At 45.3% G+C, this 23,355-nt stretch overlaps 1 protein-coding gene across 4 annotated transcripts in view; it reads right to left on the reverse strand.

The window, feature by feature from the left end:
- The window catches only part of pcif1 (phosphorylated CTD interacting factor 1), a 295,713-nt gene that overhangs the window by 154,204 nt on the left and 118,154 nt on the right, over window positions 1-23,355 (reverse strand). For all 4 annotated transcript variants that reach the window (XR_011948739.1, XM_072514490.1, XM_072514491.1 and 1 more), the window contains exons 5-7: window positions 18,344-18,582; window positions 17,080-17,234; window positions 13,318-13,465 (exon numbers count right to left, since the gene is read on the reverse strand). Coding sequence is in view for 3 of the 4 variants with exons in the window: in XM_072514490.1 (XP_072370591.1) it covers window positions 13,318-13,465; window positions 17,080-17,234; window positions 18,344-18,582 (542 nt within the window). In the remaining variant the exon portion in view is untranslated. The remainder of the gene's footprint in view (window positions 1-13,317; window positions 13,466-17,079; window positions 17,235-18,343; window positions 18,583-23,355) is intronic.

The raw sequence follows: 23,355 nt of genomic DNA on the forward strand, positions 1-23,355 counted from the left end.
CATGGGAAGGTGCCATGGGAAGAGGGAGAGGTGTTGGGGGTGATGGAAGAGTGGACCAGGATATCCCAGAGGGAACGATCCCTGCGAAATGCTGATGGGGGAGTGAGGGGAAGATGTGTTTGGTGGTTGAATCATGCTGGAGATGATGAAACTAGTGAAGGATGATTCTTTGAATTCCGGGGCTGGTGGGATGAAAAGTGAGGACAAAGGTGGGCCCTATCCTGGTTCTGGGAGGGAAGGTGAGGGCAGAAGTGCAAACTGGTCTATTCTCTCCGTCCTGCTCTCACGTCCACATGACCGTCCTTGGCCTGCTGCAATAGTCGAGTAAAGTCCAGTGCAAACTGGAGGAACAGCACCTCATTTTCTGATTAGGCACATTACAGCCTTCCAGACTTAACATTAAATTCAACAACTTCAGACTGTGAACTCTCCCCCTCCCTTCACCCCAGTTTTACTTCGAGCAATTTATTGTAATTTCTTCCATTGATCTGTCTTTCCTTCACCATTGTTCCCCCTCCTCCCACTCTACTTGGGCCAACTGTTCCTAGTTGCCCTTTGACACACTGCTCACCTCTGTTCTGCCATTCACACATTCAAATCACTTTATGTGCCTCTCTCAGCACCCTTTTTAGCCTTAATCACCTCCATTTACATTTCTTTTTAAAAATAAATTTAGAGTACCCAATTATTTTATTCCAATTAAGGGGCAATTTAGCCTGGCCAATCCAACTAACCTGCATATCTTTGGGTTGTGGGGGTGAAACCCACGCAGACACAGGGAGAATGTGCATACTCCACACGGTCAGTGACCCAGGGCTGGGATCGAACCCGGGTTCTCAGCACCGTAGGCAGCAGTCTAACCACTGCGCCACCGTGCTGCCCTCTCCATTTACATTTCTTCGGTCCTCGACATCTTAGTCAGTCTCCACCTATCATTGGGCCCCTATCCAGCCCCACCGCTCCATGCCCTCCCACTACCTGACCCCATTTCCAGTGGACTCTAGCTTTGACAAAGAGTCATCCAGACTCAAAACATTAACTCTCCACGGACGCTATCGTATTTGCTGAGATTGTCCAGTATTTTCTGTTTTTGTTATTGATAAGGGTCTCAGTCTGTAGTGTTTTATTGATCATGGTCTCAGTCTGAAGATTGCTTTATTGATACGGGCCTCAGTGTGGAGTGCCTTTTCCTGATTGGGGCCAGTTTTTGTGCCCCCGCCCCCCCCTCCCCCGCCCGCCCTCCCTCCACACCACATCTTTACTATTTACTTCAACCACTCCCATACTCTCTGGGTGAAGAGGTTTCTTCTGAATTCCCGACTGGATTCCTTGGTGACTATTTTGTATCGGTGGCCTGCCATTCTGCTTTTCCTCACAAGAGGAAACAGTCTCTCTGTATCTCCACTGTCAAAACCCATACATTTTTGCCATCATCCTTGTGAAATCTTCTCTGTACCCTCTCCAGTGTCTCTATATAAATTTTATAGAGTAGTGAAGAGAGATAACCACAGCACTGTGGGGAGAATCAAACTTTCCTACTTTTCAACTCTATTCCTCTAGAAATGAAGTATAGTAATTGGTTTGCTTTTTTAAGGCTTTGCTAACCTGTTACCCAATTTTTAGAGATGGATGTATTTGTACTCAGATTCCTTTGTTTCTCTCCCCCATTTAGATTTGCACGTTTCAAGTAATCAGTGACTTCACTATTCTTCCTACCAAAGGTTACTACCTCACATTTATCTACATTAAACCTAATTTGTCGGTTATTTGCCTGTTCTGCAAGTTTATTAATGTATTTTTGTAATTTGTTGCAAATCTCTTCTGTATCGACTACCATCTCCCAGTTTGGTTTCATCTGGAAATTTAGAAATTGTGTTTTTGATTCCAAATTCGAAATCATTAATGTAAATTGTGAACATCAGAGTTCCCAGTCCTGACCCTTGTAGAAAACCACTTCTCACCTTCTACTACTCTGAATGTTGAGCTATCCTTTACTCTGTTTTCAGCCTTGAAGCCAGCAAACAATCCATTCTGACACTTGTTCCCTGATTCCACATTCTCTGACCTTGTACATTGAGGGGCACCTTACCAAAGGCCTTTTGGAAATCAAGATAAATTAAATTTCATTTTTGAAATTCATGTTCACTATTCATTATTCTATTTCCCATTTCTTGATGTTCTTCTATTCTCTCCTTTATTAGGGATTCCATTTGTTTTCCTACCACTGATATTAAGCGGACTGATCTAGAATGAATTCACTGCTCCCCCTTCTTAAATATTGGAATTACATTGATTATTTGGTAATCTTCCAGCCACTTAGAACAAATGATTAAATACGAGGAGCAATGCCGTCCCTAGGTAATTTAAAAATATGTGGATGTAATTATTTAAAAATATTGTTAGAGCTATTCCTGTTGATTCCCTTAGTTCCTATTTCTTTTATTTTGTCTTTATTGTTTTTATCCATGGATCATTAATGGAGACATACCATAAGTCGAGCAGAGGAAGTAAGGAACTCAAAGTAGTGCATGATGTTATAAAGTTTGTATTTTGGGCAGACAAACTCAAGACTTTATTGCACCAAGAGATTGGAGGGGTTTGTTTCAATTGGTTGGCTGGTGGCCAATGGATTTGCCAAGAGTCTGTATTCTGCCTGGCAACCAACAGTGATTGGTTCCTGCCAGGTGGGTATTTCGGACAGAACCCAGAAGAAAGTGGCACTGTGGTTAACCCTGCTGCCTCACTGCGCCAGGGATTCGGGTTCGATTCCAGCCATGGGTGTGCGGAGTTTGCACATTCTTGCCGTGTCTGCATGGGTTTCCTCCGGGTGCCCCAGTTTCCTTCCACAGTCCAAAGATGTGCAGGTTAGGTGGGGTTACGTGAATAGGGTGGTGGAGTGGGCCCAGGTAGAGTGCTCTTTCAGTGGGTTGGTGCAGACTCGATGGGCTAAATGGCTTTCTTCTGCACTGTAGGAATTCTATGGATTCTAAGCCATAGGTCCTCAAAGTGGAGGCAGCTCTCTCTCTCTCTGCTCTGCTGCCTACTGTCTGAAGGCAGAAGCTTCTAGACCCTGAAAGAAGCCGTTTCTCTCTCCGTCGAATGTTGGTTGCCTGTTTTTTCTGTGAGTCTACATGAAAACTATTACCACCTGAAAGCCTAGACTAAAGGAGAAACGCATAACATATATATAGTATAGAAGGTGGGGCGAGTTAAAAGGGGGGGGACATTAGAGATTATATAGTAGTTAATCAGTTGTATTTGTTGCCTATTTCATTATAGTTACTGTTAATAATGAAAAGTTAATTGTGTTTAAATTTACAAACCTGATGGTGGTAGTTTTTAGGCAGCTGAACACCTTGGGTATTTTAAAATAAAAGTTAGTTTCAACTGTGTTGTGATTCTGGGTCTAAGGATCTTTGGAACGATAGACAGCGACAATTTGGGGTACATTATTTATTAAAAAGATTTGCAATAGTATAACCGGGTGACTCTGGAAGCTGCAAAGGCTTTTCTTCAGGTGGAGGACCTGTCTTTGGTTTATTTACAAGGGCTTTGAAAAGACAAGCTAATTGAATTGGCAAATGAATTAAAAATAGAGGTGCTGGCTAAAGCTAGGAAAGTAGAGATAATTGACACGATCACTCAGCATTTAAAATTTAAAAGAGATGTCAGAAACACAGCCAGGGCCGTGGCTAAAATCAGTGGAATTAGCCAAGATTCGGTTACAAATGAAACAAGTAGAGATGCAGCAAAATGAAAGAAAAATGGAAATTGAAATGAGGAAGTTGGAATCAGAGAGAAAAGAAAAAGCAAAAGAGAGAGAGAGAGAGAGAGACACACAGAGAGAGTGAGTGTTCCAGCTTAAAGCACTGGGAATTAAAAGGGAGCTGTCAGGAGCTAGAGGGGAGCTTAACCCTAGAACAGAACCCAGTGGGGATATGCTTAAGTTTATACAGGCTTTACCAAAATTTGAAGACAAGGACGTAGAGGCATTTTTCATGGCATTTGAGAAAATAGCAACCCAAATGGAGTGGCCTAAAGAAAAGTGGACATTACCCATGAAAAATAAATTGACAGGGTTGGCACAGGAATTTTATGCTTCCATGTCAGAGGGTTGTTTAAGGATTATGGCAATGTAAAAAAGGCTTTTCTAGGTGCATATGAATTAGTTCCGGAAGCATATAGGCAAAAGTTTTGGTATTTAAGGAAACAGCCAAGGCAGACATGTGCTGAATTTGAAAAGGTTAAGCAGAAGTTTTAATAGATGGATACGAGCATTGGGAGTTGAAACTACCTATGAGGCTCTGCGAAAAGTCATTCTCTTAGAATAATTTAAGAATTCACTAAGTTCAGTGATAAGAATCCATGACCGCTAGATAAAGCAGCAATAAAGGCTGATCCATAAATTTAAACCTTTGTTCCATCACTCCCATAATTTTGAAAAGGCTAGAAAGTGAGAGTGTGAAAGGCAGGCAGGCAGCCAAGTTCAGGAATAGATAGATGGGAATACTCCAAGATCTGCCTCTCAGATCAAACTGGGAGGAGGTGAGACTCAAAGGCCTAGTTGTTACCATTGCAATAAAGTGGGACATGTTCATTCAACATGTTGGAAGTTGCGAGGAAAGCCCAAGAAACTTGTTGGGCTTCCGAAGGAGGATTTTGAAAAGGGAACAAAAAGTAGAGAATACTACAGGCCAGCCTATAACTCTTGCTGGACTCAGGAGACCAGAGGTAAACACTGTAGGTATGATGAAGAAGGCAGATAAAAGATATGCGGGGTTTTTGTCTCGGGAAAGATCACTCCAATTCCATCAACTGACGTAGGCAAATCCATAAATATTTTAAGGGACACAGGTCTACACAAACTCTCTTACCAGAGAAGGATTTGGTTCCCTCTGGAGAGCTCAATGAAAGTTAAGGTATTTGTGAATGGGATAAGTGGAGATTATATCCCAGTTCCATTGCATAAAGTACAATTGGAGTGAGATTTATTGTCAGGTCCAGTAGTTGTCAGAGTGGTTAAGAAGTTACCAGTAAATTGAGTAGACTTACTTTTAGGGAATGATTTGGCAAGAGTGAAGGTTGTAGCTTCACCCATGATTACAGAGTCCGAGGGATGACAAGGCGAAAGAACAGTTACTGGAACAGTTTCCAGATATTTTTCCATCATGTGTGGTGGCCAAGGCAATGGCTAAACAAAGTTCACAACCAGAGATCAAAGTCACACCACAATCGAATGGTAGGATAGCTGAAACTATCCTGGAGGATGGGAATAATTCCAAGGAAGTGTTTGGTAGGACTTCATTAATTGAGGCCCAGGAGGCAGACCCAGAGTTACAAAGATTAATAATAATAAATAATAATCACTTCTTGTCACAAGTAGGCTTCAATAAAGTGACTGTGAAAAGCCCCTAGTCCCCAGATTCCGGTGCCTGTTCAGGGAAGCCAGTACGGGAATTGGACCCGCGCTGCTGCCTTGTTCTGCATTACAAGCCAGCTATTTAGCCCACTGGGCTAAACCAGCCCTAAACCAAACTAAATTAGCACAGAAGTTGAGGTTGCAGAGTAAAGAACGGAGTTCTGATGAGGAAGTGGAGACATCCTCATAGACCTGCAGACGAGGAGTGGACGGCTGTTCATCAGATAGTGGTACCGCCCAAATATCATAGGGAAATAGCACCCGTCATACCTGTCAGATAATAGATAAATCGCAACATGGGATTAAACCAGCACCTCAGTGTTTGAAGAACCACTTAGTCGGGGATTGGTTGACTATTGAAGACCGTTGCCTAAAGCGAAGGCAGGGCATCAGTACATTCTTACAGTCATGCATTTGACCACCCAATTTCTGGTAGCTATACCTTTGAGAACAACTACAGATAAGTTAGTAGTGGAAAAGTTGACAGTTTTTCATATGTTATGGTCCACCCTTAGACGTACAATCTGACCAGGTTCTAACTTGACATAATTTGTAGTTGATTAGGGCCATGAATAGGGCCATGAATATCCAAGAGATTGGGACAAGGGATCGGATTAAAAACATTTTTTTTAAACTAGTTGTCACCAGAGATTCTCCAAATTAATCTACCGGGTTTAGTCCATTTGAATTATTTTATGGCATGAAATTCATAGATCATAGAATTTACAGTGCAGAAGGAGGCCATTCGGCCCATCGAGTCTGCACCGGCTCTTGGAAAGAGCACCCAAACCAAGGTCAACACCGCCACCCTATCCCCATAATCCAGTAACTCCATCCAACACTAAGGGCAATTTTGGACACTAAGGGCAATTTATCATGGTCAATCCACCTAACCTGCACATCTTTGGACTGTGGGAGGAAACCGGAGCACCCGGAGGAAACCCACGCACACACGGGGAGGATGTGCAGACTCCGCACAGACAGTGACCCAAGCCGGAATCGAACCTGGCACCCTGGAGCTGTGAAGCAATTGTGCTATCCACAAGGCTACCGTGCTGCCCCGTCCATTAAAGTTGATGAAAGAGAACTTTCGATGTTGGATTACGTGTCCACATTTCTGCTCGTTAGGTAGCCCAAGACTCTTTAAAGGTTTCGGGAGCAAGAATGAAAACATGGGTAAACAAACAGGCCAGAACATTCCAAGCTGGAGATGAGGTACTGGTATTGTTGCCTTTGCAGGGTTAATGTCCAAAAGCAAAATTCAGCGGCCCCTATAAAAGGTAGTTAGGAGGGTGACTTATTTAATAAATAATCCAGGCTGTAGGAAGAAGGACCGATTATGCCAAATAAATAAGTCTGATTAGAATTCGAATTCTTACAGTGCAGAAGAAAGCCATTCGGCCCATCGAGTCTGCACCAAACCTCTGAAAGAGCACCTTACCTAGGCCCGCTCCCCGTCCTATTCCTGTAACCCTACCTAACATGCACGTCGATACTAAAGAGTAATTTAGCAGCCAATCTACCTAACTTGCACATCTTTGGACTGTGGGAGGAAACCGGAGCACCAGGAGGAAACCCGCGCAGACACGGGAAGACACAAACTCAACACAGTCACCCAAGGCCGGAATTGAACCTGGATTCTTGGCGCTGTGAGGCAACTGTGCCACCGTGCCACCCTGTTGAAAAAATACCATTGTAGGGTAGAGCATAGGAATGAACAAGTGTGTCAGGTAGTAGAAATATTGGAAGAGGACAGAGATGGGAAGAGTGAGGTACGTGAAGAGTTTGAAACTTCACAGAGTGACCCTCCTGTGATACGACTAGCAAATATAGTAATACTAGAACATTAGTTACTGAGTTTGACCATTTAAAGGAAGAGGAACAAAAAGTTCTTAAGTTCTGCAAAAGCATAAGTAGAGTTGTAGGGACCCATCTGGGTGCACTAAACTAACTGATCTTGAGGTACACATAGGTGACTCCAAACCGATAAAACAACATTCATATCGATTGAACCCACAGAAACTACCTCGGAGAGAGGAGGAAATTCAATACATGTTTTGTATATTGCGGAAACAAGCAAAAATGGTGTGAACCGCAGAATGCCGAACAGCGTTTGAGAAATTATGGGCTGATTAGTTACCAATACACGAACTGGGGTGGGGGGTGTATGCAAGGGCCTTTCCTGTTGATTCCTTCAGTTCCTATTTATTTTATTTTGCCTTTCTCTTTTTCAATCCATGAATCATTAATGGAGACATACCATTAAGTTGCGCAGAGGAAGTAAGGAACTCACAAAGTGCCAAAATTTTACACTGTGTTATAAAGTTTTGCATTTTGGGCAAGGAATCCAGACATTATAGCACCCAAGAAATTGGAGTGGTTTGCTTCAATTGGTTGGCTGGTGGCCAATGGATTGGCCAGGGACAGTATTTTGCCTCGCAACTGATAGTAATTGGCTCCTGTCAGGTGTTTCTTTTTGGACAGAACCCAGAAGCCGCCACTGGACCCTCAAAGTGGAAGCAGTTCTCTCTCTCTCTCTGCTCAGCTGCCTGTCTGAAGACAGGAATGTCTAGGTTCTGAAAGAAGAAGCAGTTACTCTCGCTCTCGAATGTTGCTTGCTATTTCTGTGAGTCTACAATGAAAACTATTACAAGCTGAAAGAAAAGATAACATCCATCTGAAAGCCCAAACTGAAAGCCTAAACTGAAGATAAAAATTAACTGGATAATGTCCATACTTTCAATGTTATTTTACACCCCTCTTTCCTTCTGTGTTTGTTTGTCTACATACATTTATATATTATATATAATATATCGGGCTGGATTCTCCGCAGCACCGCGCCGTAATCGTGGCCGGCGGAGGCGGAGAATCCACTTTCACGCCGTAACCGGGCCCGGCGCCGTTTCAGCGATTCTCCACGCCCCGAAAATGGGCGTGACCGCGGAGTACACCGTACCGCCCGGGGGCCATTGCCAGAGGCTTCAGTCTGCGACCGCCCTGGTTGGGGTGGGCGAATCGGAGACTGGGGGTGTCTTATAGGCACCGGGGATTAACTATGCGGGGGTTGAGGCTCGGGCACGCTGCCGATCGGAGGCGGGGGTCCCTTTTCTCACTGTGGCTCTGTAGTCCGAGTCCGAAATGGAGCACAGCACAGCTGCTGGAGGCCGTCGCTGTGCGCATGCGCGGACTCCGAACCGGAAGTGCGGCCGCCCATATCCACAGCTAAAGCTGCAAGATTTAGTTCGGGCCCCAGTTAGCCCCTTGCAGGGCATTGAATTAGTTCAACTTTTTATAGAAATTTCGAGAGGCAAACTCTTACCGTTTTTATGCCGGCGTGGGGGACATAATCTCATTTTGGGAGAATCCAGCCCATAGATGGTGGGGCGAGTTAAAAAGGTAGGTGTAAGAGATTGGTGTTTGCACTAGGGTCTCCTCCTCAAGCTTTCGAAATCTTTGCGACATGGCTCCCTATCAGTTACAACCTCCCTTTCCTGAACCTGTGCTTTTCTCTGGGGTGTTACTGTATTCTGGGTAAAACTGTCCAGAAATGTCTCTGTATTCCCTCTGTGACTCTGAGCCACAGAAATTAGAGATTGAGAGATCTCCTGCAGACATGTTTGCTCGAGACAATCTCAACTTCCACAAACTCCCACATTCTGTATTTGAGACACACACCTGCTCTGCCATATCTTAAACTAATTCCATTTTATTTTCTCAGTGTTTTACTGGCAAGGGTATGAATGTGGAAAATGTTTTACTGGGAGTGCAGGACACTGTTGAACTGGAAGAGAACTGGGAACGAGGATTCACAAATTATGAAAGTTTAGATGAGGGAGCAGAATGAGTGACCTTTGGAGCAGCTGCCGCAGACAATACCTTTCTACACTTGTCAATGGATTAACAGAACTGCTATCATCAGAATTAAATGTTGACAAGAGCAATAAATCAGTGGTGTAACAGTATTGAAACACGAGGGATTTTGAAGACTGGCTGCCATGTTTCGGTAATCTCGATTTGGAGACTGGGCGTTTCAGATTCGATGGGGCACATTGTATCCTGCCTTCGAGGCCAGGGGTCGGTTTGGCCTACCGATCGCTGATCCTGTATTGTCCTGTTCCTGATGCTCTTTGTGAGGGGTTGGATATGGCCGTACTGGTCCCACTGGGGTCTAGGCTCTTACCGAGACGGCATGGTGGTGGATGTATTGCCTCGATTGTCGGAATCCTCGAGAGATCCTGAAGAGTGCTCGTTGGTCCCGTTTTATCCTTGGCTTTTGCTTTCTTCATGCGCCTGGGAAGACGTCTTTACCCTGAGGACTGCACTACATTTCAGCTGTTACCTGGACATTACTCCCTGCTGATCATATTGTTGTTTACTTGATACTGTCGTTTTTTTCCTACAGGGGATTGTGTACTATGGGTGTGATGGCATGTACCGTTGGTTATCCTGATATAGCAAGTTCACGTGTAATCAAATATAGAAAATGGGATGTGCATAGTTTTAAATCCCAAAAGTATTCATACTTTATAATATCTTATAATCCTCGTGGCTGAGGGAGGGAGCTGTATTTTGTTTTCACCCCCCCTACCTCATTTAGTGAGAAGACGAGTGGAGCCGGAGCAGGAAGATGGGTGGAAGGCTGGGGTTGATAGGATTTGTTTATCATCACTGTTGTTGAGGATAGTCTCCCCAGTTAGAGCTAATTCGTTTGGGTTTTTTTCCCCACCCCTTTTGATTGGAATGTAAGAATCGGTGCTTTTATCCTTCATCGGCCTGGACAGACTTCTTGTTATCCTGGGGAAGACTGGGTTCGATCTGACTCTTCCTTCAGGTCGGGTTTGTTTTTTTCTACTTCTTTAACTGTTTTCGGTAGTATTGGGGCTGATAGTGTCTTGTTTGTCATTAAAGCAGTCTGAAATTGGTATCCGTGATTGAGGATTGTGGTGGTGCCCTGCCCTGGAGAGGGCTGGATAGATGCAGGCTCAGCAGGGTAAAGGTTTGGGGCTGCGTAAGAGGTCCTGGGGACATAATTTCCAGTGTGGTTTTTTTAGTACAATGCTGGGCCAGACTCAGCGCTGTGGTTGGTATCCTGTTGTCCCCGGGGATGGGGTGTTCTCCTCTAGGTGTGCCTTCAGGGGTCAGTCTGGTGGACTGGGCTTGACCTTCTAGGTGTGTGGGGATTTGCATGGGCTGAGAGTTGCATGGAATAGATATCGTATTTGTTTTCCTGGGGTAGGTGAGATGACCCCTTATTGTCTCGGTGGTTGCTTCTCCTTCTCGTTGGCCTGCGTCGGGCATTTGCCCAAGGGGAGTGGGGGTAGGGTTGGTTATGTTTCTCTGTTATCCGTGTAATTAGCTCTGATAGTTCTTGCTTTTTCTTCCTTCTTTTTTTCTTCTGGGATGCCTTGGAGGCTGAGGCTTCCGCTGTGTCGCTCACTTTGCCATTGCTTTCTCCTGAGCTACTTTGAGGTGCCGCTCAGTCTGGACCATATTGAGGCCGGCTGGGTTTCGATGTTTGAGCTGATTAGGAGTGGGTCCATTTTGAATGTTCATTTTAAGGTGGTGGTGGCCTTTCTCTTGGGCGGTCCCAGTTGGTGGGGTGGGTTGCTTGGTTCCAGAGTTCGCCCTTCCTTCCCAGGACGTCTTGTTGAAGGGGAGTCTTGATGGCTTCCCTTCTCCTTGGGCTGGGGCCCTCTTATAGACTGGGACCAGAATGATTATCCTTACTCAGGTTTTGGGCTTTGTGGTTATCTTGTCATTCCCCTTGGGGGTATGTTGTCTGTTTGTCAGTTTAGTGGTCTATTTCCCTTTCGTGTAGGCCCCTCCATGAATGCTGTTATGAGTCAGGACCTGCGCTGGACCTGAGCTCCTATTATCTGGAGGGTCAGTTCTGATAGCTCTGGTCTTTTCTCTCTTCTATGACAGACCCTGGGACCGAGAATAACTTGGATTTGGTCCCCTCTTTGTTATTTTCTTTGACCATATAATCAATACTAATTCTGTTCGGGGCCTGCATAATAATAATAAGCTTTTACAAGTACGAAGTTACTGTGAAAAGCCCCTTAGGGGTTAGATTGCATTCTGGGGTATGGACATAACTTCTCCTTAGAACTGGGTTTCTTGTGGACTTTCTTTGGTTTTTTTGTAGTGCTGGGTTTGATGTATTTGTTCTTCACTTTTGCATGGGTGCAGCTGGGTCTGATATCCAAGAGAGATGGCTATATTGGTGCCTGTGGTGCTGCCGAGGCGAAGGGTTTGTGGGCTGGTGTGCACCCGATCTGATTGTGAGTAGTTCGGCGTGGGAGTGTTCACCATCATGTCATGTTTTTTATTACTTGATCGTATTCTTCCTTTAGTTTCTGGTGGGGTCACGGGAATATTCGGTTTCGCCCAATGATTGTACCGAGCCCGTTGTGATGTCGTTCTCCTGTTCCATTTTATGCCCATGTATGTTGAGCTTTTTTCCCGCTCTTCTTATGTATGGTATTATTTTGTAACTTTGTTGCGTCTGTTTCTAAAACGTAAAATTCGAATAAATATATATCTTTTAAAGTGTGTACACCATTTCCCAAGCTGAGGTCTCTGTGAACGTCATTCTCCACTGAGAGTGTGGGTCACGTAACAGGCATGGACTTCATATTTCTCATTGGTTTAGGTTGGAGATGTGGCATGTGTGACATTAATTTCCAAGAGACTTTGAGGGGAGCTGCATGTGTGTGTTCGGGGCGGGACGGGGCAGGGGTTGTTGTACGGAGCCAGGTATGTTTGGGTTTGGAAGTCACACTGTTATATGTGCTTTGGGCCCCAGCTATTCAGAATGTACATCAATGATTTGGATGAAGGAACCAAATGTAATATTTCCAAGTTTGCTGATGACACAAAACTTGGTGGCACTGTGAGTGATGAAGAGGATGCTAAGAGGCTTCAAGGTGATTTAGACAAGTTGAGCGAGTGGGCAAATACATGGCAGATGCAATATAATGCGGATAAATTAAACGTTATCCACTTGAGATGGAGAAACAGAATGACAAAGTAGTTTTTAAATGATTGAGAAATGTTGATATACAAAGGGACCTGGATGATCTTGTACACCAGCCACTGAAAGCAAGCATGCAGGTACAGAAAGCAGTTAGAAATGGAAATGTTATGTTGGCCTTCATTGCAAGAGGACTGGAGTACAGGAGTAAGCATGACTTACTGCAGCTGTACAGGGCCATGGTGAGACCACACCTGGACTATTGTGTGCAGTTTTGGTCTCCTTATCGAAGAAGGAATCTACTTGCCATAGAGGGAGTGCAGCGAAGGTTCACCAGACTGATTTCTGGGATGGCAGGATTATCGTACGAGGACAGATTGGTTTGACTGGACCTGTATTCACTCGAATCAAGAAGAATGGGAGGAGATCCATTTGCAATATGGTAACATTCTGACAGAACTGGACAAACTGGATGTAGGGATGGGGTTTCCGCTGGCTTGTAGGGGGATGTCACAATCTAGGATAAGGGATAGATCGTTTAGGACTGAGATGAGGAGAATGTCATTACTCAGAGGGTGGTGAACCTGTGGAATTCTCTACCAAAGGCAGTGGAGAACAAATCACTGAATATATTTAAGAAGGAAATAGATCAATTTCTAGACTCTAAAAGTGTCAAAGGATATGGGGAGAGTGCGGGAGCATGGTGTTGAGATAGAGGATCAACCATGATCATTTTAAATGGCGGTGCAGGCTCGAAGGGCCGAATGACCTACTCCTGCTCCTATTTTCTATGTTTCTATAAATGATAGATGTCTCTTTAGGTGGAAACTACTTGTTGGACAAGGGGTCAGTACATACTTTATTACAGTACAAGGTATAATCTTTATCATAGCCTGTATCACAAAAGGAAATATTTGGTTACCTGATAGGAATGTCATTCATTACTTCACGAAACATAGAGGGAGAGATGATTGGATCACAATCACTGGGTAGCAATGGGTCCTTGCCTTTGTCGATCGCCTTGCGTTCCAGAAGCCAACGATTAAAAGAGTCACGAGGTGGATCAATCCCTGCCAGAGCAATCAAACTGGTGTTAAACAGGATTCACAGACCTTCCCATATAGAACAGCTAGAAACATTGTCCGAAGATTGAATGTTTCTGGGGTTGTTGCTGTGGGAAGGAGGATCAAAATTCCATTTCCATTTAGTTCAAGCAGCACCTACTCGTCATGATAAGGCGAAACCTTACCACAACTGGCCCATCATCAACGAATGCCTGAGTAAATGAAGGAATGTAATCAGCGTTCTTTAAATCAAAATAAGGTCCGAATCAATGAAGAAGTGAAGGATCAGAAGAATACCTTTCCCAGCCAAAGTCTTTTAGATGATAGAGGCAACAAAATAGCCCCAAATTTGATTTTTGGTCTGCACTGAGTTTTTTGGGTTTAAGTCCAGATGGCAGTGAAAACTGGTTTTGATAGCAGGAGGCCAAGATTCCTGTTCCCTCCACTTGCTATCCAATGGCTAGGGCTGGAAAGTTCACATTGGATGTTGGATGAGGACAGGATCAGTTTGGCTGTGATGCCCTCAAAAATTAACTTTCAGGTGCAAAGGTTTTCCTGGGTATGGAAGAGATTACTTGAGTTGGTTTACGAAGGGTGACTAAAATAAAACTTTTGGGTTTGGCAGAAAAGCTGCAGTTAACCTTATCTAAGGAATGAGGAAGGTAGAGAGAATACAAGAAATAGCTCAGCATTTAAATTTGCCCGAGACACAGCCAGAATCATGACAATTAGCTAGAATTCAATTACAAATGAAACAATTAGAAATTCAGGATAAAGATGAACAGAAAGAAATAGAACAGAAGAAATTAGAAATAAAAGGAGAGATTGGCAATGGCAGAACAAAAAAGAGAGGGCTTTTCAAAAGAAAATTTAGAGTACCCAATTCTATTTCCCCCCCAATTAAGGGGCAATTTAGCGTTGCCAATCCACCTACCCTGCACAACTTTTTGGGTTGTGGGTGTGGCTGAACGGCCACCTAAGATGGTATCCTGCAAAGGATGTTGGGAGAATTGGCCAAGTATAAGGACAAGCAGGCTGCAGTTTAAATAATTATTGATGAGCAAGCCGCAGCCTAGACATCGCGATACACAGGAAAAAGGCCATCTCAGGGACAATAGAACTATACTGTCAATCACATTCATTTACCAGACACAGAGGCACCTAAACTCCTCATCTGGAAAGCCTGCATGCCCCTAACACCTGCAGACATGCCAGATGAGTGCACATCCCGACGTCCCTGATTAGACTTGATCAATCAGGGTGATTGATTCCTGATCAATTGATTGGCAATGACCCAGAGTCCACCCAAAAGGGGCGCAAAATCCAAGCAGGTTCAAAGGTGCGGCACCACCTTAGAATCTCTCTCAGCAGCCATCAACAGGAACCAGAAAGGTGATCTTTACCAGCCACCACAAGGAGGATCACACCACCAACGCTGGAAGGTCAGAGTCAGAGCACAGACCAGACTGAGTCACTCAAAAGTTAAGTTAAGGTCTAGTATTAACTTTTAGTACTCTGCAGAATAACTTGTGTTGATGGAGTGATTGATTAACTGTAACATTGTGTGTGTGAATAAACATTATTTGATTAAACAAAGTCAACACGCAGTCATTTGTCCACCACATACGGGTTATAGACACACTGTAGTTGGAATAACATGGGGGTGAGACCCACACAGACATGGGGAGAGTGTGCAAACTCCACACGGACAGTGACCCGGGGCAGGGATCGAATCCGGGTCCTTGGCTCCCTGAGGCAGCAGTGCTAGCCACTACTCCACCGTGCTGCCCTGAAAGGAGGAAGCTTGAAGTAGAAATGGAAAGATTAGGAAAGGAAAATAGGGATAAGAAAAATGAGAGACTGTGAAGGATAGAAACTGAGGAAATGAGAAATTCGTCGGTAGTCAATGTAAAGGAGGTCAGGTTGGTGATGCCAAGGAGAGTTTGCCTCAGGTTAAAAAGGAAACCGATGATACTCGAAGGGAGATAAGAAAACTGAAGTATTTTCATTGTAATTAAGTTGGGCACATATATTCGCAGTGTTGGTGGCTTAAGTATAATAATAATCTTTATTAGTGTCATAAGTAGGCTTACATTAACACAGCAATGAAGTTACTGTGAAAATCCCCTACTCACCACATTCCAGCGCATGTTCGGGTACACAGAGGGAGAATTCAGAATGTCCAAATCACCTAACAAGCACGTCTTTTGGGACATGTGGGAGGAAACTAGAGCGCCTGGAGGAAACCAACGCAGACACGGGGAGAACGTGCAGACTCCACACAGACAGGGATCCAAGCCGGGAATCAAACCCAGGTCCCTGGCGCTGTGAAGCAAGAGTGCTAACCACTGTGCTACCTTGCCACCCTTCTTACAACACCAGGTTAAAGTCCAATAGTTTTGCTTTGAGTCACTAGCTTTCGGAGCACAGCTTCCTTCTCAGTGACTCGACACAAACCTGTTGGACTTTAACCTGATGTTGTAAGACTTCTTACTGTGCTCACCCCAGTCCAACGCTGGCATCTCCACATCATGTTTCAATGAGGTAATTTCTCATTCTTCGCTACTCTGGACTATAGAATATCAGCCTAGGCTCACCTCTCGCATTAAAGATAGGACAAAATGGTGGGTCACAAAGGTCGGCTGGCATGGGTCACAAAGGTCGGCTGGTTAGTAAAAATGGGTCCCGGGCAAAAATGTTTGAAAAACACTACTAGATTTCTGGAGGCCCTTCTATGAAGAAATATTACAGTTAAGAGGGTTGTAGAGGAGTTAACTAATTTTTAACGAGATATGGACTAGCAAAAAAAATTCAATCAGGTCAGGGATTCAATTTTATGTTGAAGTTATTCAAGGAAGTTATGGATAGTTTAGGAATAAAGCAATTTAACTCTACGGCGTATCATCCAGAATCACAAGGAGCATTAGAAAGGTGGCATCAAGATGGTTTCTATCCAGTATCCTATCCACTGTTCGGGTCCGGTCTGGGATTGTAATATTAATAATAATATCACTATTGTTGCAACTTAGGGAAATATAGCAGTCAATTTGTAGACAACAAGCTCCCACAAACAGCAAGCCAATAAATGACCAGATAATCTGAATGACCAGATAAATCTGTTTTAGTCCTGGCCATTAATCAATATATATTGGCCAGGATCCTTAAAAAGATCTTTGCTTATTCAGAAGAGCAACAGAGAGGGCAGATGGGCCCTTGATTCAATGTCTCACCCCAAACAAGTCTCACCAACAATGATACCGCATTCCACTAGTATGGGCTGACAGTTTAACTCACATACTTAACTTTGAACTAACAACCTTCGCATACGGAAACGCAAATGCTACCGCTGGGCTGCAGCTAACACCTTTGGGACAGAGGAAGTATTTCAGCACAAAGTTATGTGGAAAGTATGTCCCACGCATAGTGCAGATTAATTGCTCTTTTTCTAAGTATAGTTTGTCAAAGGGCCCCAAATCCCTAATGGCAAACAGAAAAGATGGGAAAATAAAGCTTTTTACACTGGAAAAAAGCCTGAACTTGATTTTTTTCCTTTGTGATCATCAGATTAAACAACATCAGTGCATGGAACATGTTTACCCCTTGTCAGCTGAAGAGGTTACCTTCTCTTTGTTGGCAGAGCTCCTGGTAGTGTTGTCTCAGTTTCACTGTCAGATGTGCTCTTAATACCTCCACATCTGGATGCGGTGGAAGCATCTCAATTGGAGGACGCTCCTTAATCACTGCGTTGGTTGGAACATCAAGGTCCCAGTACACACTATAACACAGAGATTGTAAACTGAGGTTCACATAATTTAAGTTTAGAGTCAATCACTGAAAACCTAGATACCTCACAATACGGGTCTCCTCGGTTTATAAAGTAAATATGGCTGAACTCTATTTACAGTCCCATATCACTATTCAAATAATTTCATTTAAATTGGTTTATATTAACAATGTTTAGTTGAACCTGCATTACAAAAAATTTAAAAGACCAAGTTAATGTCCCAATGCACCATGGTTCAATGGTATTGATACAACTTTCCACTCCACTCCACTCAGGAACTGTTTTCTTTTGCACCAACTGATATTATCAACCTTAAATACAGGTTCCTCATCCTTTGAATGAATTCAGCCTTCACTAGAACTGCCAACGCTGAATATATTTCTGGATACCACATGACCTCCCATCTCTAACTGCCCCAACTCACCAACAGTAAATTTCCTATCTTCAATATATTTATTATTACTGCCAAGCTTGGGCTAAACTCTGGAGTGTAACATGGGATGGGATTTGGAGTGTGATCTGGAATGGGCTCTGAAGCTGATCTGGGTTGTGCTCAGGATCGTGCTCTAGGTCGAACGGCACACCAGACATGGAGATACATTAGGGGTTTGAAGTTCGGGAAACACAGGGAGTTCTTGGTGGATTTGATCCGTAATCCTACTCCAGTTTGGATTTGAGCAACAATGGGGCTAATTTTTGTTCTTTTTGTGGGTGATGCTATCCGATGCAGTGTATTTGTTGGTGGGCTGTTTGATTACTGCAATGGATAAGAATATAACTTTTTTTTTCTTTTTATAAATTTAGAGTACCCAATTATATTTTTCCCCAATTAAGGAGCAATTTAGTGTGGTCAATCCACCTAACCTGCACATCTTTGGGTTGTGGGGGTGAAACCCACGCAGACATGGGGAGAATGTGCAACCTCCACATGGACAGTGACCCAGGGCCGGGATTCAAACCCAGGTCCTCAGCACCGTAGTCCCAGTGCTAACCACTGCGCCACCGTGCTGTCCCTCAATAAGAATATAACTTGAATGCAACAAGTATAAAGATGAAAAATCCCAGTGGTTCGTAGTTTGAATTTGAGGATGTGCACTTACACTGTAGGACGGATAGATGCAGGTGCAGGAATAGATGAGGAGGATGAGGAGGATGAGGAGGAGGAGGAGGAGGAGGAGGAGGGTGCTGCTGACACTGCTTGTTCTGATGTCAGTGCCGGCTGCTGTTTTTCTTCAACTAAATTAGTTCCACTTGTTCGGGATACAGGTGTGCTGGGAGCGCCAACAGCAATGGGAGAAATAGGAACTATCGGAGTTGGTGGAGTTGATGATGAATCTATCTGCAGAAGAAAATGAAAATAAGAACATGTTATGTTCAATTCCAATATTTTGCAACGGTTAGGCCAAAGGGAAATTATGGCAACATTTAATTAGAAGTTTGTAGAAACAACAGGTGAAATAACTGTGACAGTGGTGACAAACAAGTGAGAGTGAATAAACCGATCATTTCATGCCAAAGCATTATTTTCTATTTGTTTCATTAATTTAATCTGCAGCCAATGTTCCTGATAAGCTGCATGGATGTGCAGCCAGACAGGAATCTGGAAATGAGGCTAACATGCAGGAAAACAATTTAGAGGATTACACACTGAAAAGAAAAGCTGGACGTGAACAACCATTACATTTGAAAGTAAACTGCCCCCAACCATTCCCATGAAGGCCTAAGCTCAGAAAGTTGAGAGGAAAGCCAGAAAAGTTTATAGACCAGTTAGCTTAACAATAGTTGCCAGGAAATTGTTGAAAGTCAATAAAAATAGTGTGACTGAACACCATCAAAATTGTAGTTGACAAGAGGAAACTTGTGTTTGATAACATTTTCAGATGGAGAACAGACATTTGACAAGATGTTCCACCATCTTAATTTGTCTTTTATTTACTTGCCCCATAACAACTCCACTTTGTCTTGCACCATAATTCCTTTTGTCAATTAAACAATCCCGCTTCTGTCCTATCACAGGTCCTTGCTCTTCCAACCTCCACCCCCAGCCTTTTCCCTATCTCTGTACTTGTTCACCAATTAAATGGGTAAACCTCTTCAGATTTCCTGGTACTGATGAAATGTTTTTTTCATATCAACATTTTATTGAGGTATTTATGGTTTTACAGCAACAACAAAATAAACAATGTACATGAATTTATAAACACAGTGCAAAAGCCGTCTTCCTCCCTTACAGGTCCCACCTTTACTAACCTCCTACTCTAAACTAATCTAACCCCCAGCCCCCCCCCCCCCCCCCCCTTCTGCTGACGGTTAATTTTCCGCAAAGAAGTCGACGAACAGCTGCCTGTTCCAGGCGAACCCCAACATTGACCCTCTCAAGGCGAACTTGACTTTCTCCAGAGAAAGCTAGCCATGTCAGTTATCCAGGTCTCCGTCGTCGGGGCTTTGGGTCCCTCCAAGCTAATAGAATCCGTCTCCGGGCTACCAGGGAAGCAAAGGCTAGAACATCTGCCTCTTTCTCCTCCTGGATTCCCGGGTCTTCCGACACTCCGAAAATCGCCACCTCTGGACTCAGTTTTTGTTTTTGTTTTTAACACCTTGGACAGGACCTCCGCAAACCCCTGCCAGAATCCCTGAAGCTTCGGGCATGCCCATAGCATATGGACATGGTTCGCTGACCCTTCCGCACACCTTAGTTTCTACCCCAAAGAACCTGCTCATCCAGGCCACTGTCATGTGAGCCCGGTGAACGACCTTAAAATTGTATCAGGCTGAGCCTGGCACATATTGTGGACGCGTTGAATCTACTCAACGCATCCGCCCAGAGACCATCTTCTATCTCTCCTCCTAACTCCTCTTCCCACTTGCGTTTCAACTCCTCGGTCTGCGACTCCTCTGACCCCATGAGTTCCTTGGAAATGTCAAAAAACCTCCCTTCTCCCACCCACACTCGAGAAACTACCCTGTCCTTGCTGGTAGGAGCGGGAAGGTTGAGATCTGCCTGCGTAGGAAGTACCGCACCTGCAGGTACCAAAATTCATTTCCCCTCGCCAATCCAAATTTCTCCTCCAGCTCCCTCAGGCTAGAAAAGCTCCCCTCTATAAACATATCCCCCATCCTCTCAATCCCTGCTCTATGCCATCTCCGAAACCCTCCATCCATCCTTCCCGGGGCGAACCGATGATTATTACAGATTGGAGACCACACCGATGCTCCCTCCGCCCCAACATGCCTCCTCCATTGCCCCCAGGCCCGCCACCACCATGGGGCTGGTGGAGTACCGTGCCAGAGGGAATGGCAGAGGCGCCATTACCAACGCCCCCAAACTGGTGCCCTTGCATGAAGCCACCTCAGCACGCTCCCATACCGATCCTCCCACCACCACCCACTTCCTGATCATGGTATATTCGCCGCCCAATAATAATTACTAAAGTTCGGCAGCGCCAGCCCGCCCTCCCCCCCCGGCTCCGCTCAAGCATCCCCTTTTTTACTCGAGGGGTCTTACCGGCCCATACAAAGCCAGTGATGACCTTATTGACCCGTTTAAAAAAGTACCGTGGAATAAAGATGAGGAGACACTGAAACACAAACAGGAATCTCGGGAGAACCGTCATTTTCACTGTCTGCACCCTCCCAGCTAGTGACAACGGGAGCGCGTCCCACCTCCGAAAATCGACCTTCATTCGGTCTACTAATCGGGCCAAATTTAACTTGTGTAGCCGTTCCCATTCCACCTGGATGCCTAGGTACCGAAAGCTTCCCCCGAACACCCTAAACGGCAGTTCCCCCAATCGCTTCTCCTGTCTCCTCGCCTGGACCGCGAACATCTCACTTTTCCCCATATTTAGTTTAAACCCCGAAAACCGGCCAAATTCCCCCAGAATACCCATAATTTCTTCCATCCCCTCCAGTGGGTCCGATACATACAGGAGCAGGTCATCTGCGTAAAGCGAGACTCTGTGTTCCACTCCCCACACCCCCCCAGATCAGCCCCTTCCAGCCCCTTGAAGCTCTCAGCGCAATTCCCAACGGCTCTATCACTAACTCGAATAACAGTGGGGAGAGGGGGCATCCCTGTCTCGTCCCCTGATGCGCCCTGAAATAGTCCGATGTTGTCCCATTCGTCCGTACGCTCACGACAGGAGCCTGACACAACAACCTGACCCAGTCAATAAAGCCCCGCCCAAATCCGAACCGTCCCAGTACCTCCCAGAAATATTCCCATTCCACCCGATCAAAAGCCTTCTCTGCGTCCATTGCGACCACTACCTCTACATCCCTACCTTCTGGGGGCATCATGATCACATTTAATACCTTCTTACATTGGCCACCAACTGCCTACCCTTAACAAACCCTGTCTGGTCCTCCCCAATCACATCCGGAACACAGTCTTCAATCCTAGAGGACAAGATTTTGGCCAGCAGTTTGGCGTCCACATTCAATAGAGATATTGGCCTGCAGGACCCACATAGCTCCGGGTCCTTGACCCGCTTCAGGATCAATGAGATCATGGTCTGTGACATCATTGGGGGAAGCACCCCACGCTCCCTTGCCCCATTGAATGTCCTCATCAACAGCGGCCCCAATATCCCAGAGAACTTTTTATAAAACTCCACTGGGTACCCATCCGGCCCCGACTGCATGGCCTTCAGACAATCTGCTATCTCTTCCAACCCGATCAGGGCCCCCAGCCCTTCTATCAACCCCCCATCCACCTTCGGGAAATTCAACCCCCCTAAAAAGTGCCTCATACCCTCCAGCCCAGCTGGGGGGTTCCGACCCATACAGCCTACTGTAAAACTCCTTAAAAGCCTTATTCACCCCTGCTAAGTCTCCAACCAGGTTCCCGTCCCCGTCCTTTACTTTCCCAATCTCCCTGACTGCCTCCCTCTTTCTAAGCTGCTGCGCGAGCATTCTGCTAGCCTTCTCCCCATGCTCATAGATCGCCCCCCTCGCCTTCCTCAGCTGCTTTACTGCCCTCCCTGTAGTTAACAAGCCAAACTCCGCCTGTAGCCTCCGTCGTTCCCTTAAAAGCCCTGCCGTTGATGTCTCCGCATACCTCCTGTTGACCTGCAATATCTCCTTTATCAGTCGGTCAGTCTCTGCTCTGTCTGCCTTCTCCCTATGGGCCCATATCGAGATCAGCTCCCCTCTAACCACCGCCTTCAATGCCTCCCAGACCACCGCCGCTGAAACTTCACCCGTGACTTCCAGCTAGTTCTGAATACATTTCCTCAGCCGCTCGCACACCTTTTCGTCAGCTAAAAGTCCCACGTCCAGCCTCCAGTGCGGGCGTTAGTTACTCTCCCTGCTAACCTGCAGGTCAACCCAGTGCGGGGCATGATCTGAGATTGTGATCACCGAATACCCAGTGTCCACTACCCCCGTCAGTAGAGCCCTATTCAAAATTAAAAAATCAATCCGGGAATACACTTTATGTACGTGAGGAGAAGGAGAACTCCTTCACTCTCGGCTGCCCAAATCTCCATGGGCCCACCCCCCCCATCTGCTCCATAAACCCCTTTAGCTCCTTTGCCATTGCTGGCACCATGCCTGTCCTTGAGCTCGACCGGTCTAACCCAGGGTCAATAACTGTGTTAAAGTCCCCTCCGTGACCAACTTATGTGAATCCAGGTCCGGGATCTTCCTCAGCATCCTCTTTATAAACTCCACATCAACCCAATTTGGAGAGTACACATTTGCTAGTCCCACCTGCAACCCCTCCAGTTTCCCACTGACCATAATGTACCAGCCTCCCACATCCGCAACTATTCTTCCCGCCTCAAATACCACTTTATTAATCAGGATCGCGACCCCTCTAGTTTTCGAGTCCAGCCCCGAGTGAAAAACCTGTCCGACCCATCCCTTCCTTAATCTGATCTGATCAGTTGCTCAGGATCCTGTAGCATTACCATGTCCGCCTTCAGTCCTCTCAAATGCGTGAACATGCGTGCCCTCTTAACCGTCCCATTTAGCCCTCTCACATTCCATGTGATCAGCCTAGTTGGGGGACTCATTCGCCACCCCACCCTTCGCCGATCAGCCATCACCTTTCTTGGGCCAGTCTCCAGCCCGCACCCCACGCATCCGCCGGTCCGCCCCCAGGCAGCCT

Source organism: Scyliorhinus torazame, chromosome 8 (assembly GCF_047496885.1).
Source record: "Scyliorhinus torazame isolate Kashiwa2021f chromosome 8, sScyTor2.1, whole genome shotgun sequence".
In the NCBI taxonomy this organism is placed as follows: domain Eukaryota; kingdom Metazoa; phylum Chordata; class Chondrichthyes; order Carcharhiniformes; family Scyliorhinidae; genus Scyliorhinus; species Scyliorhinus torazame.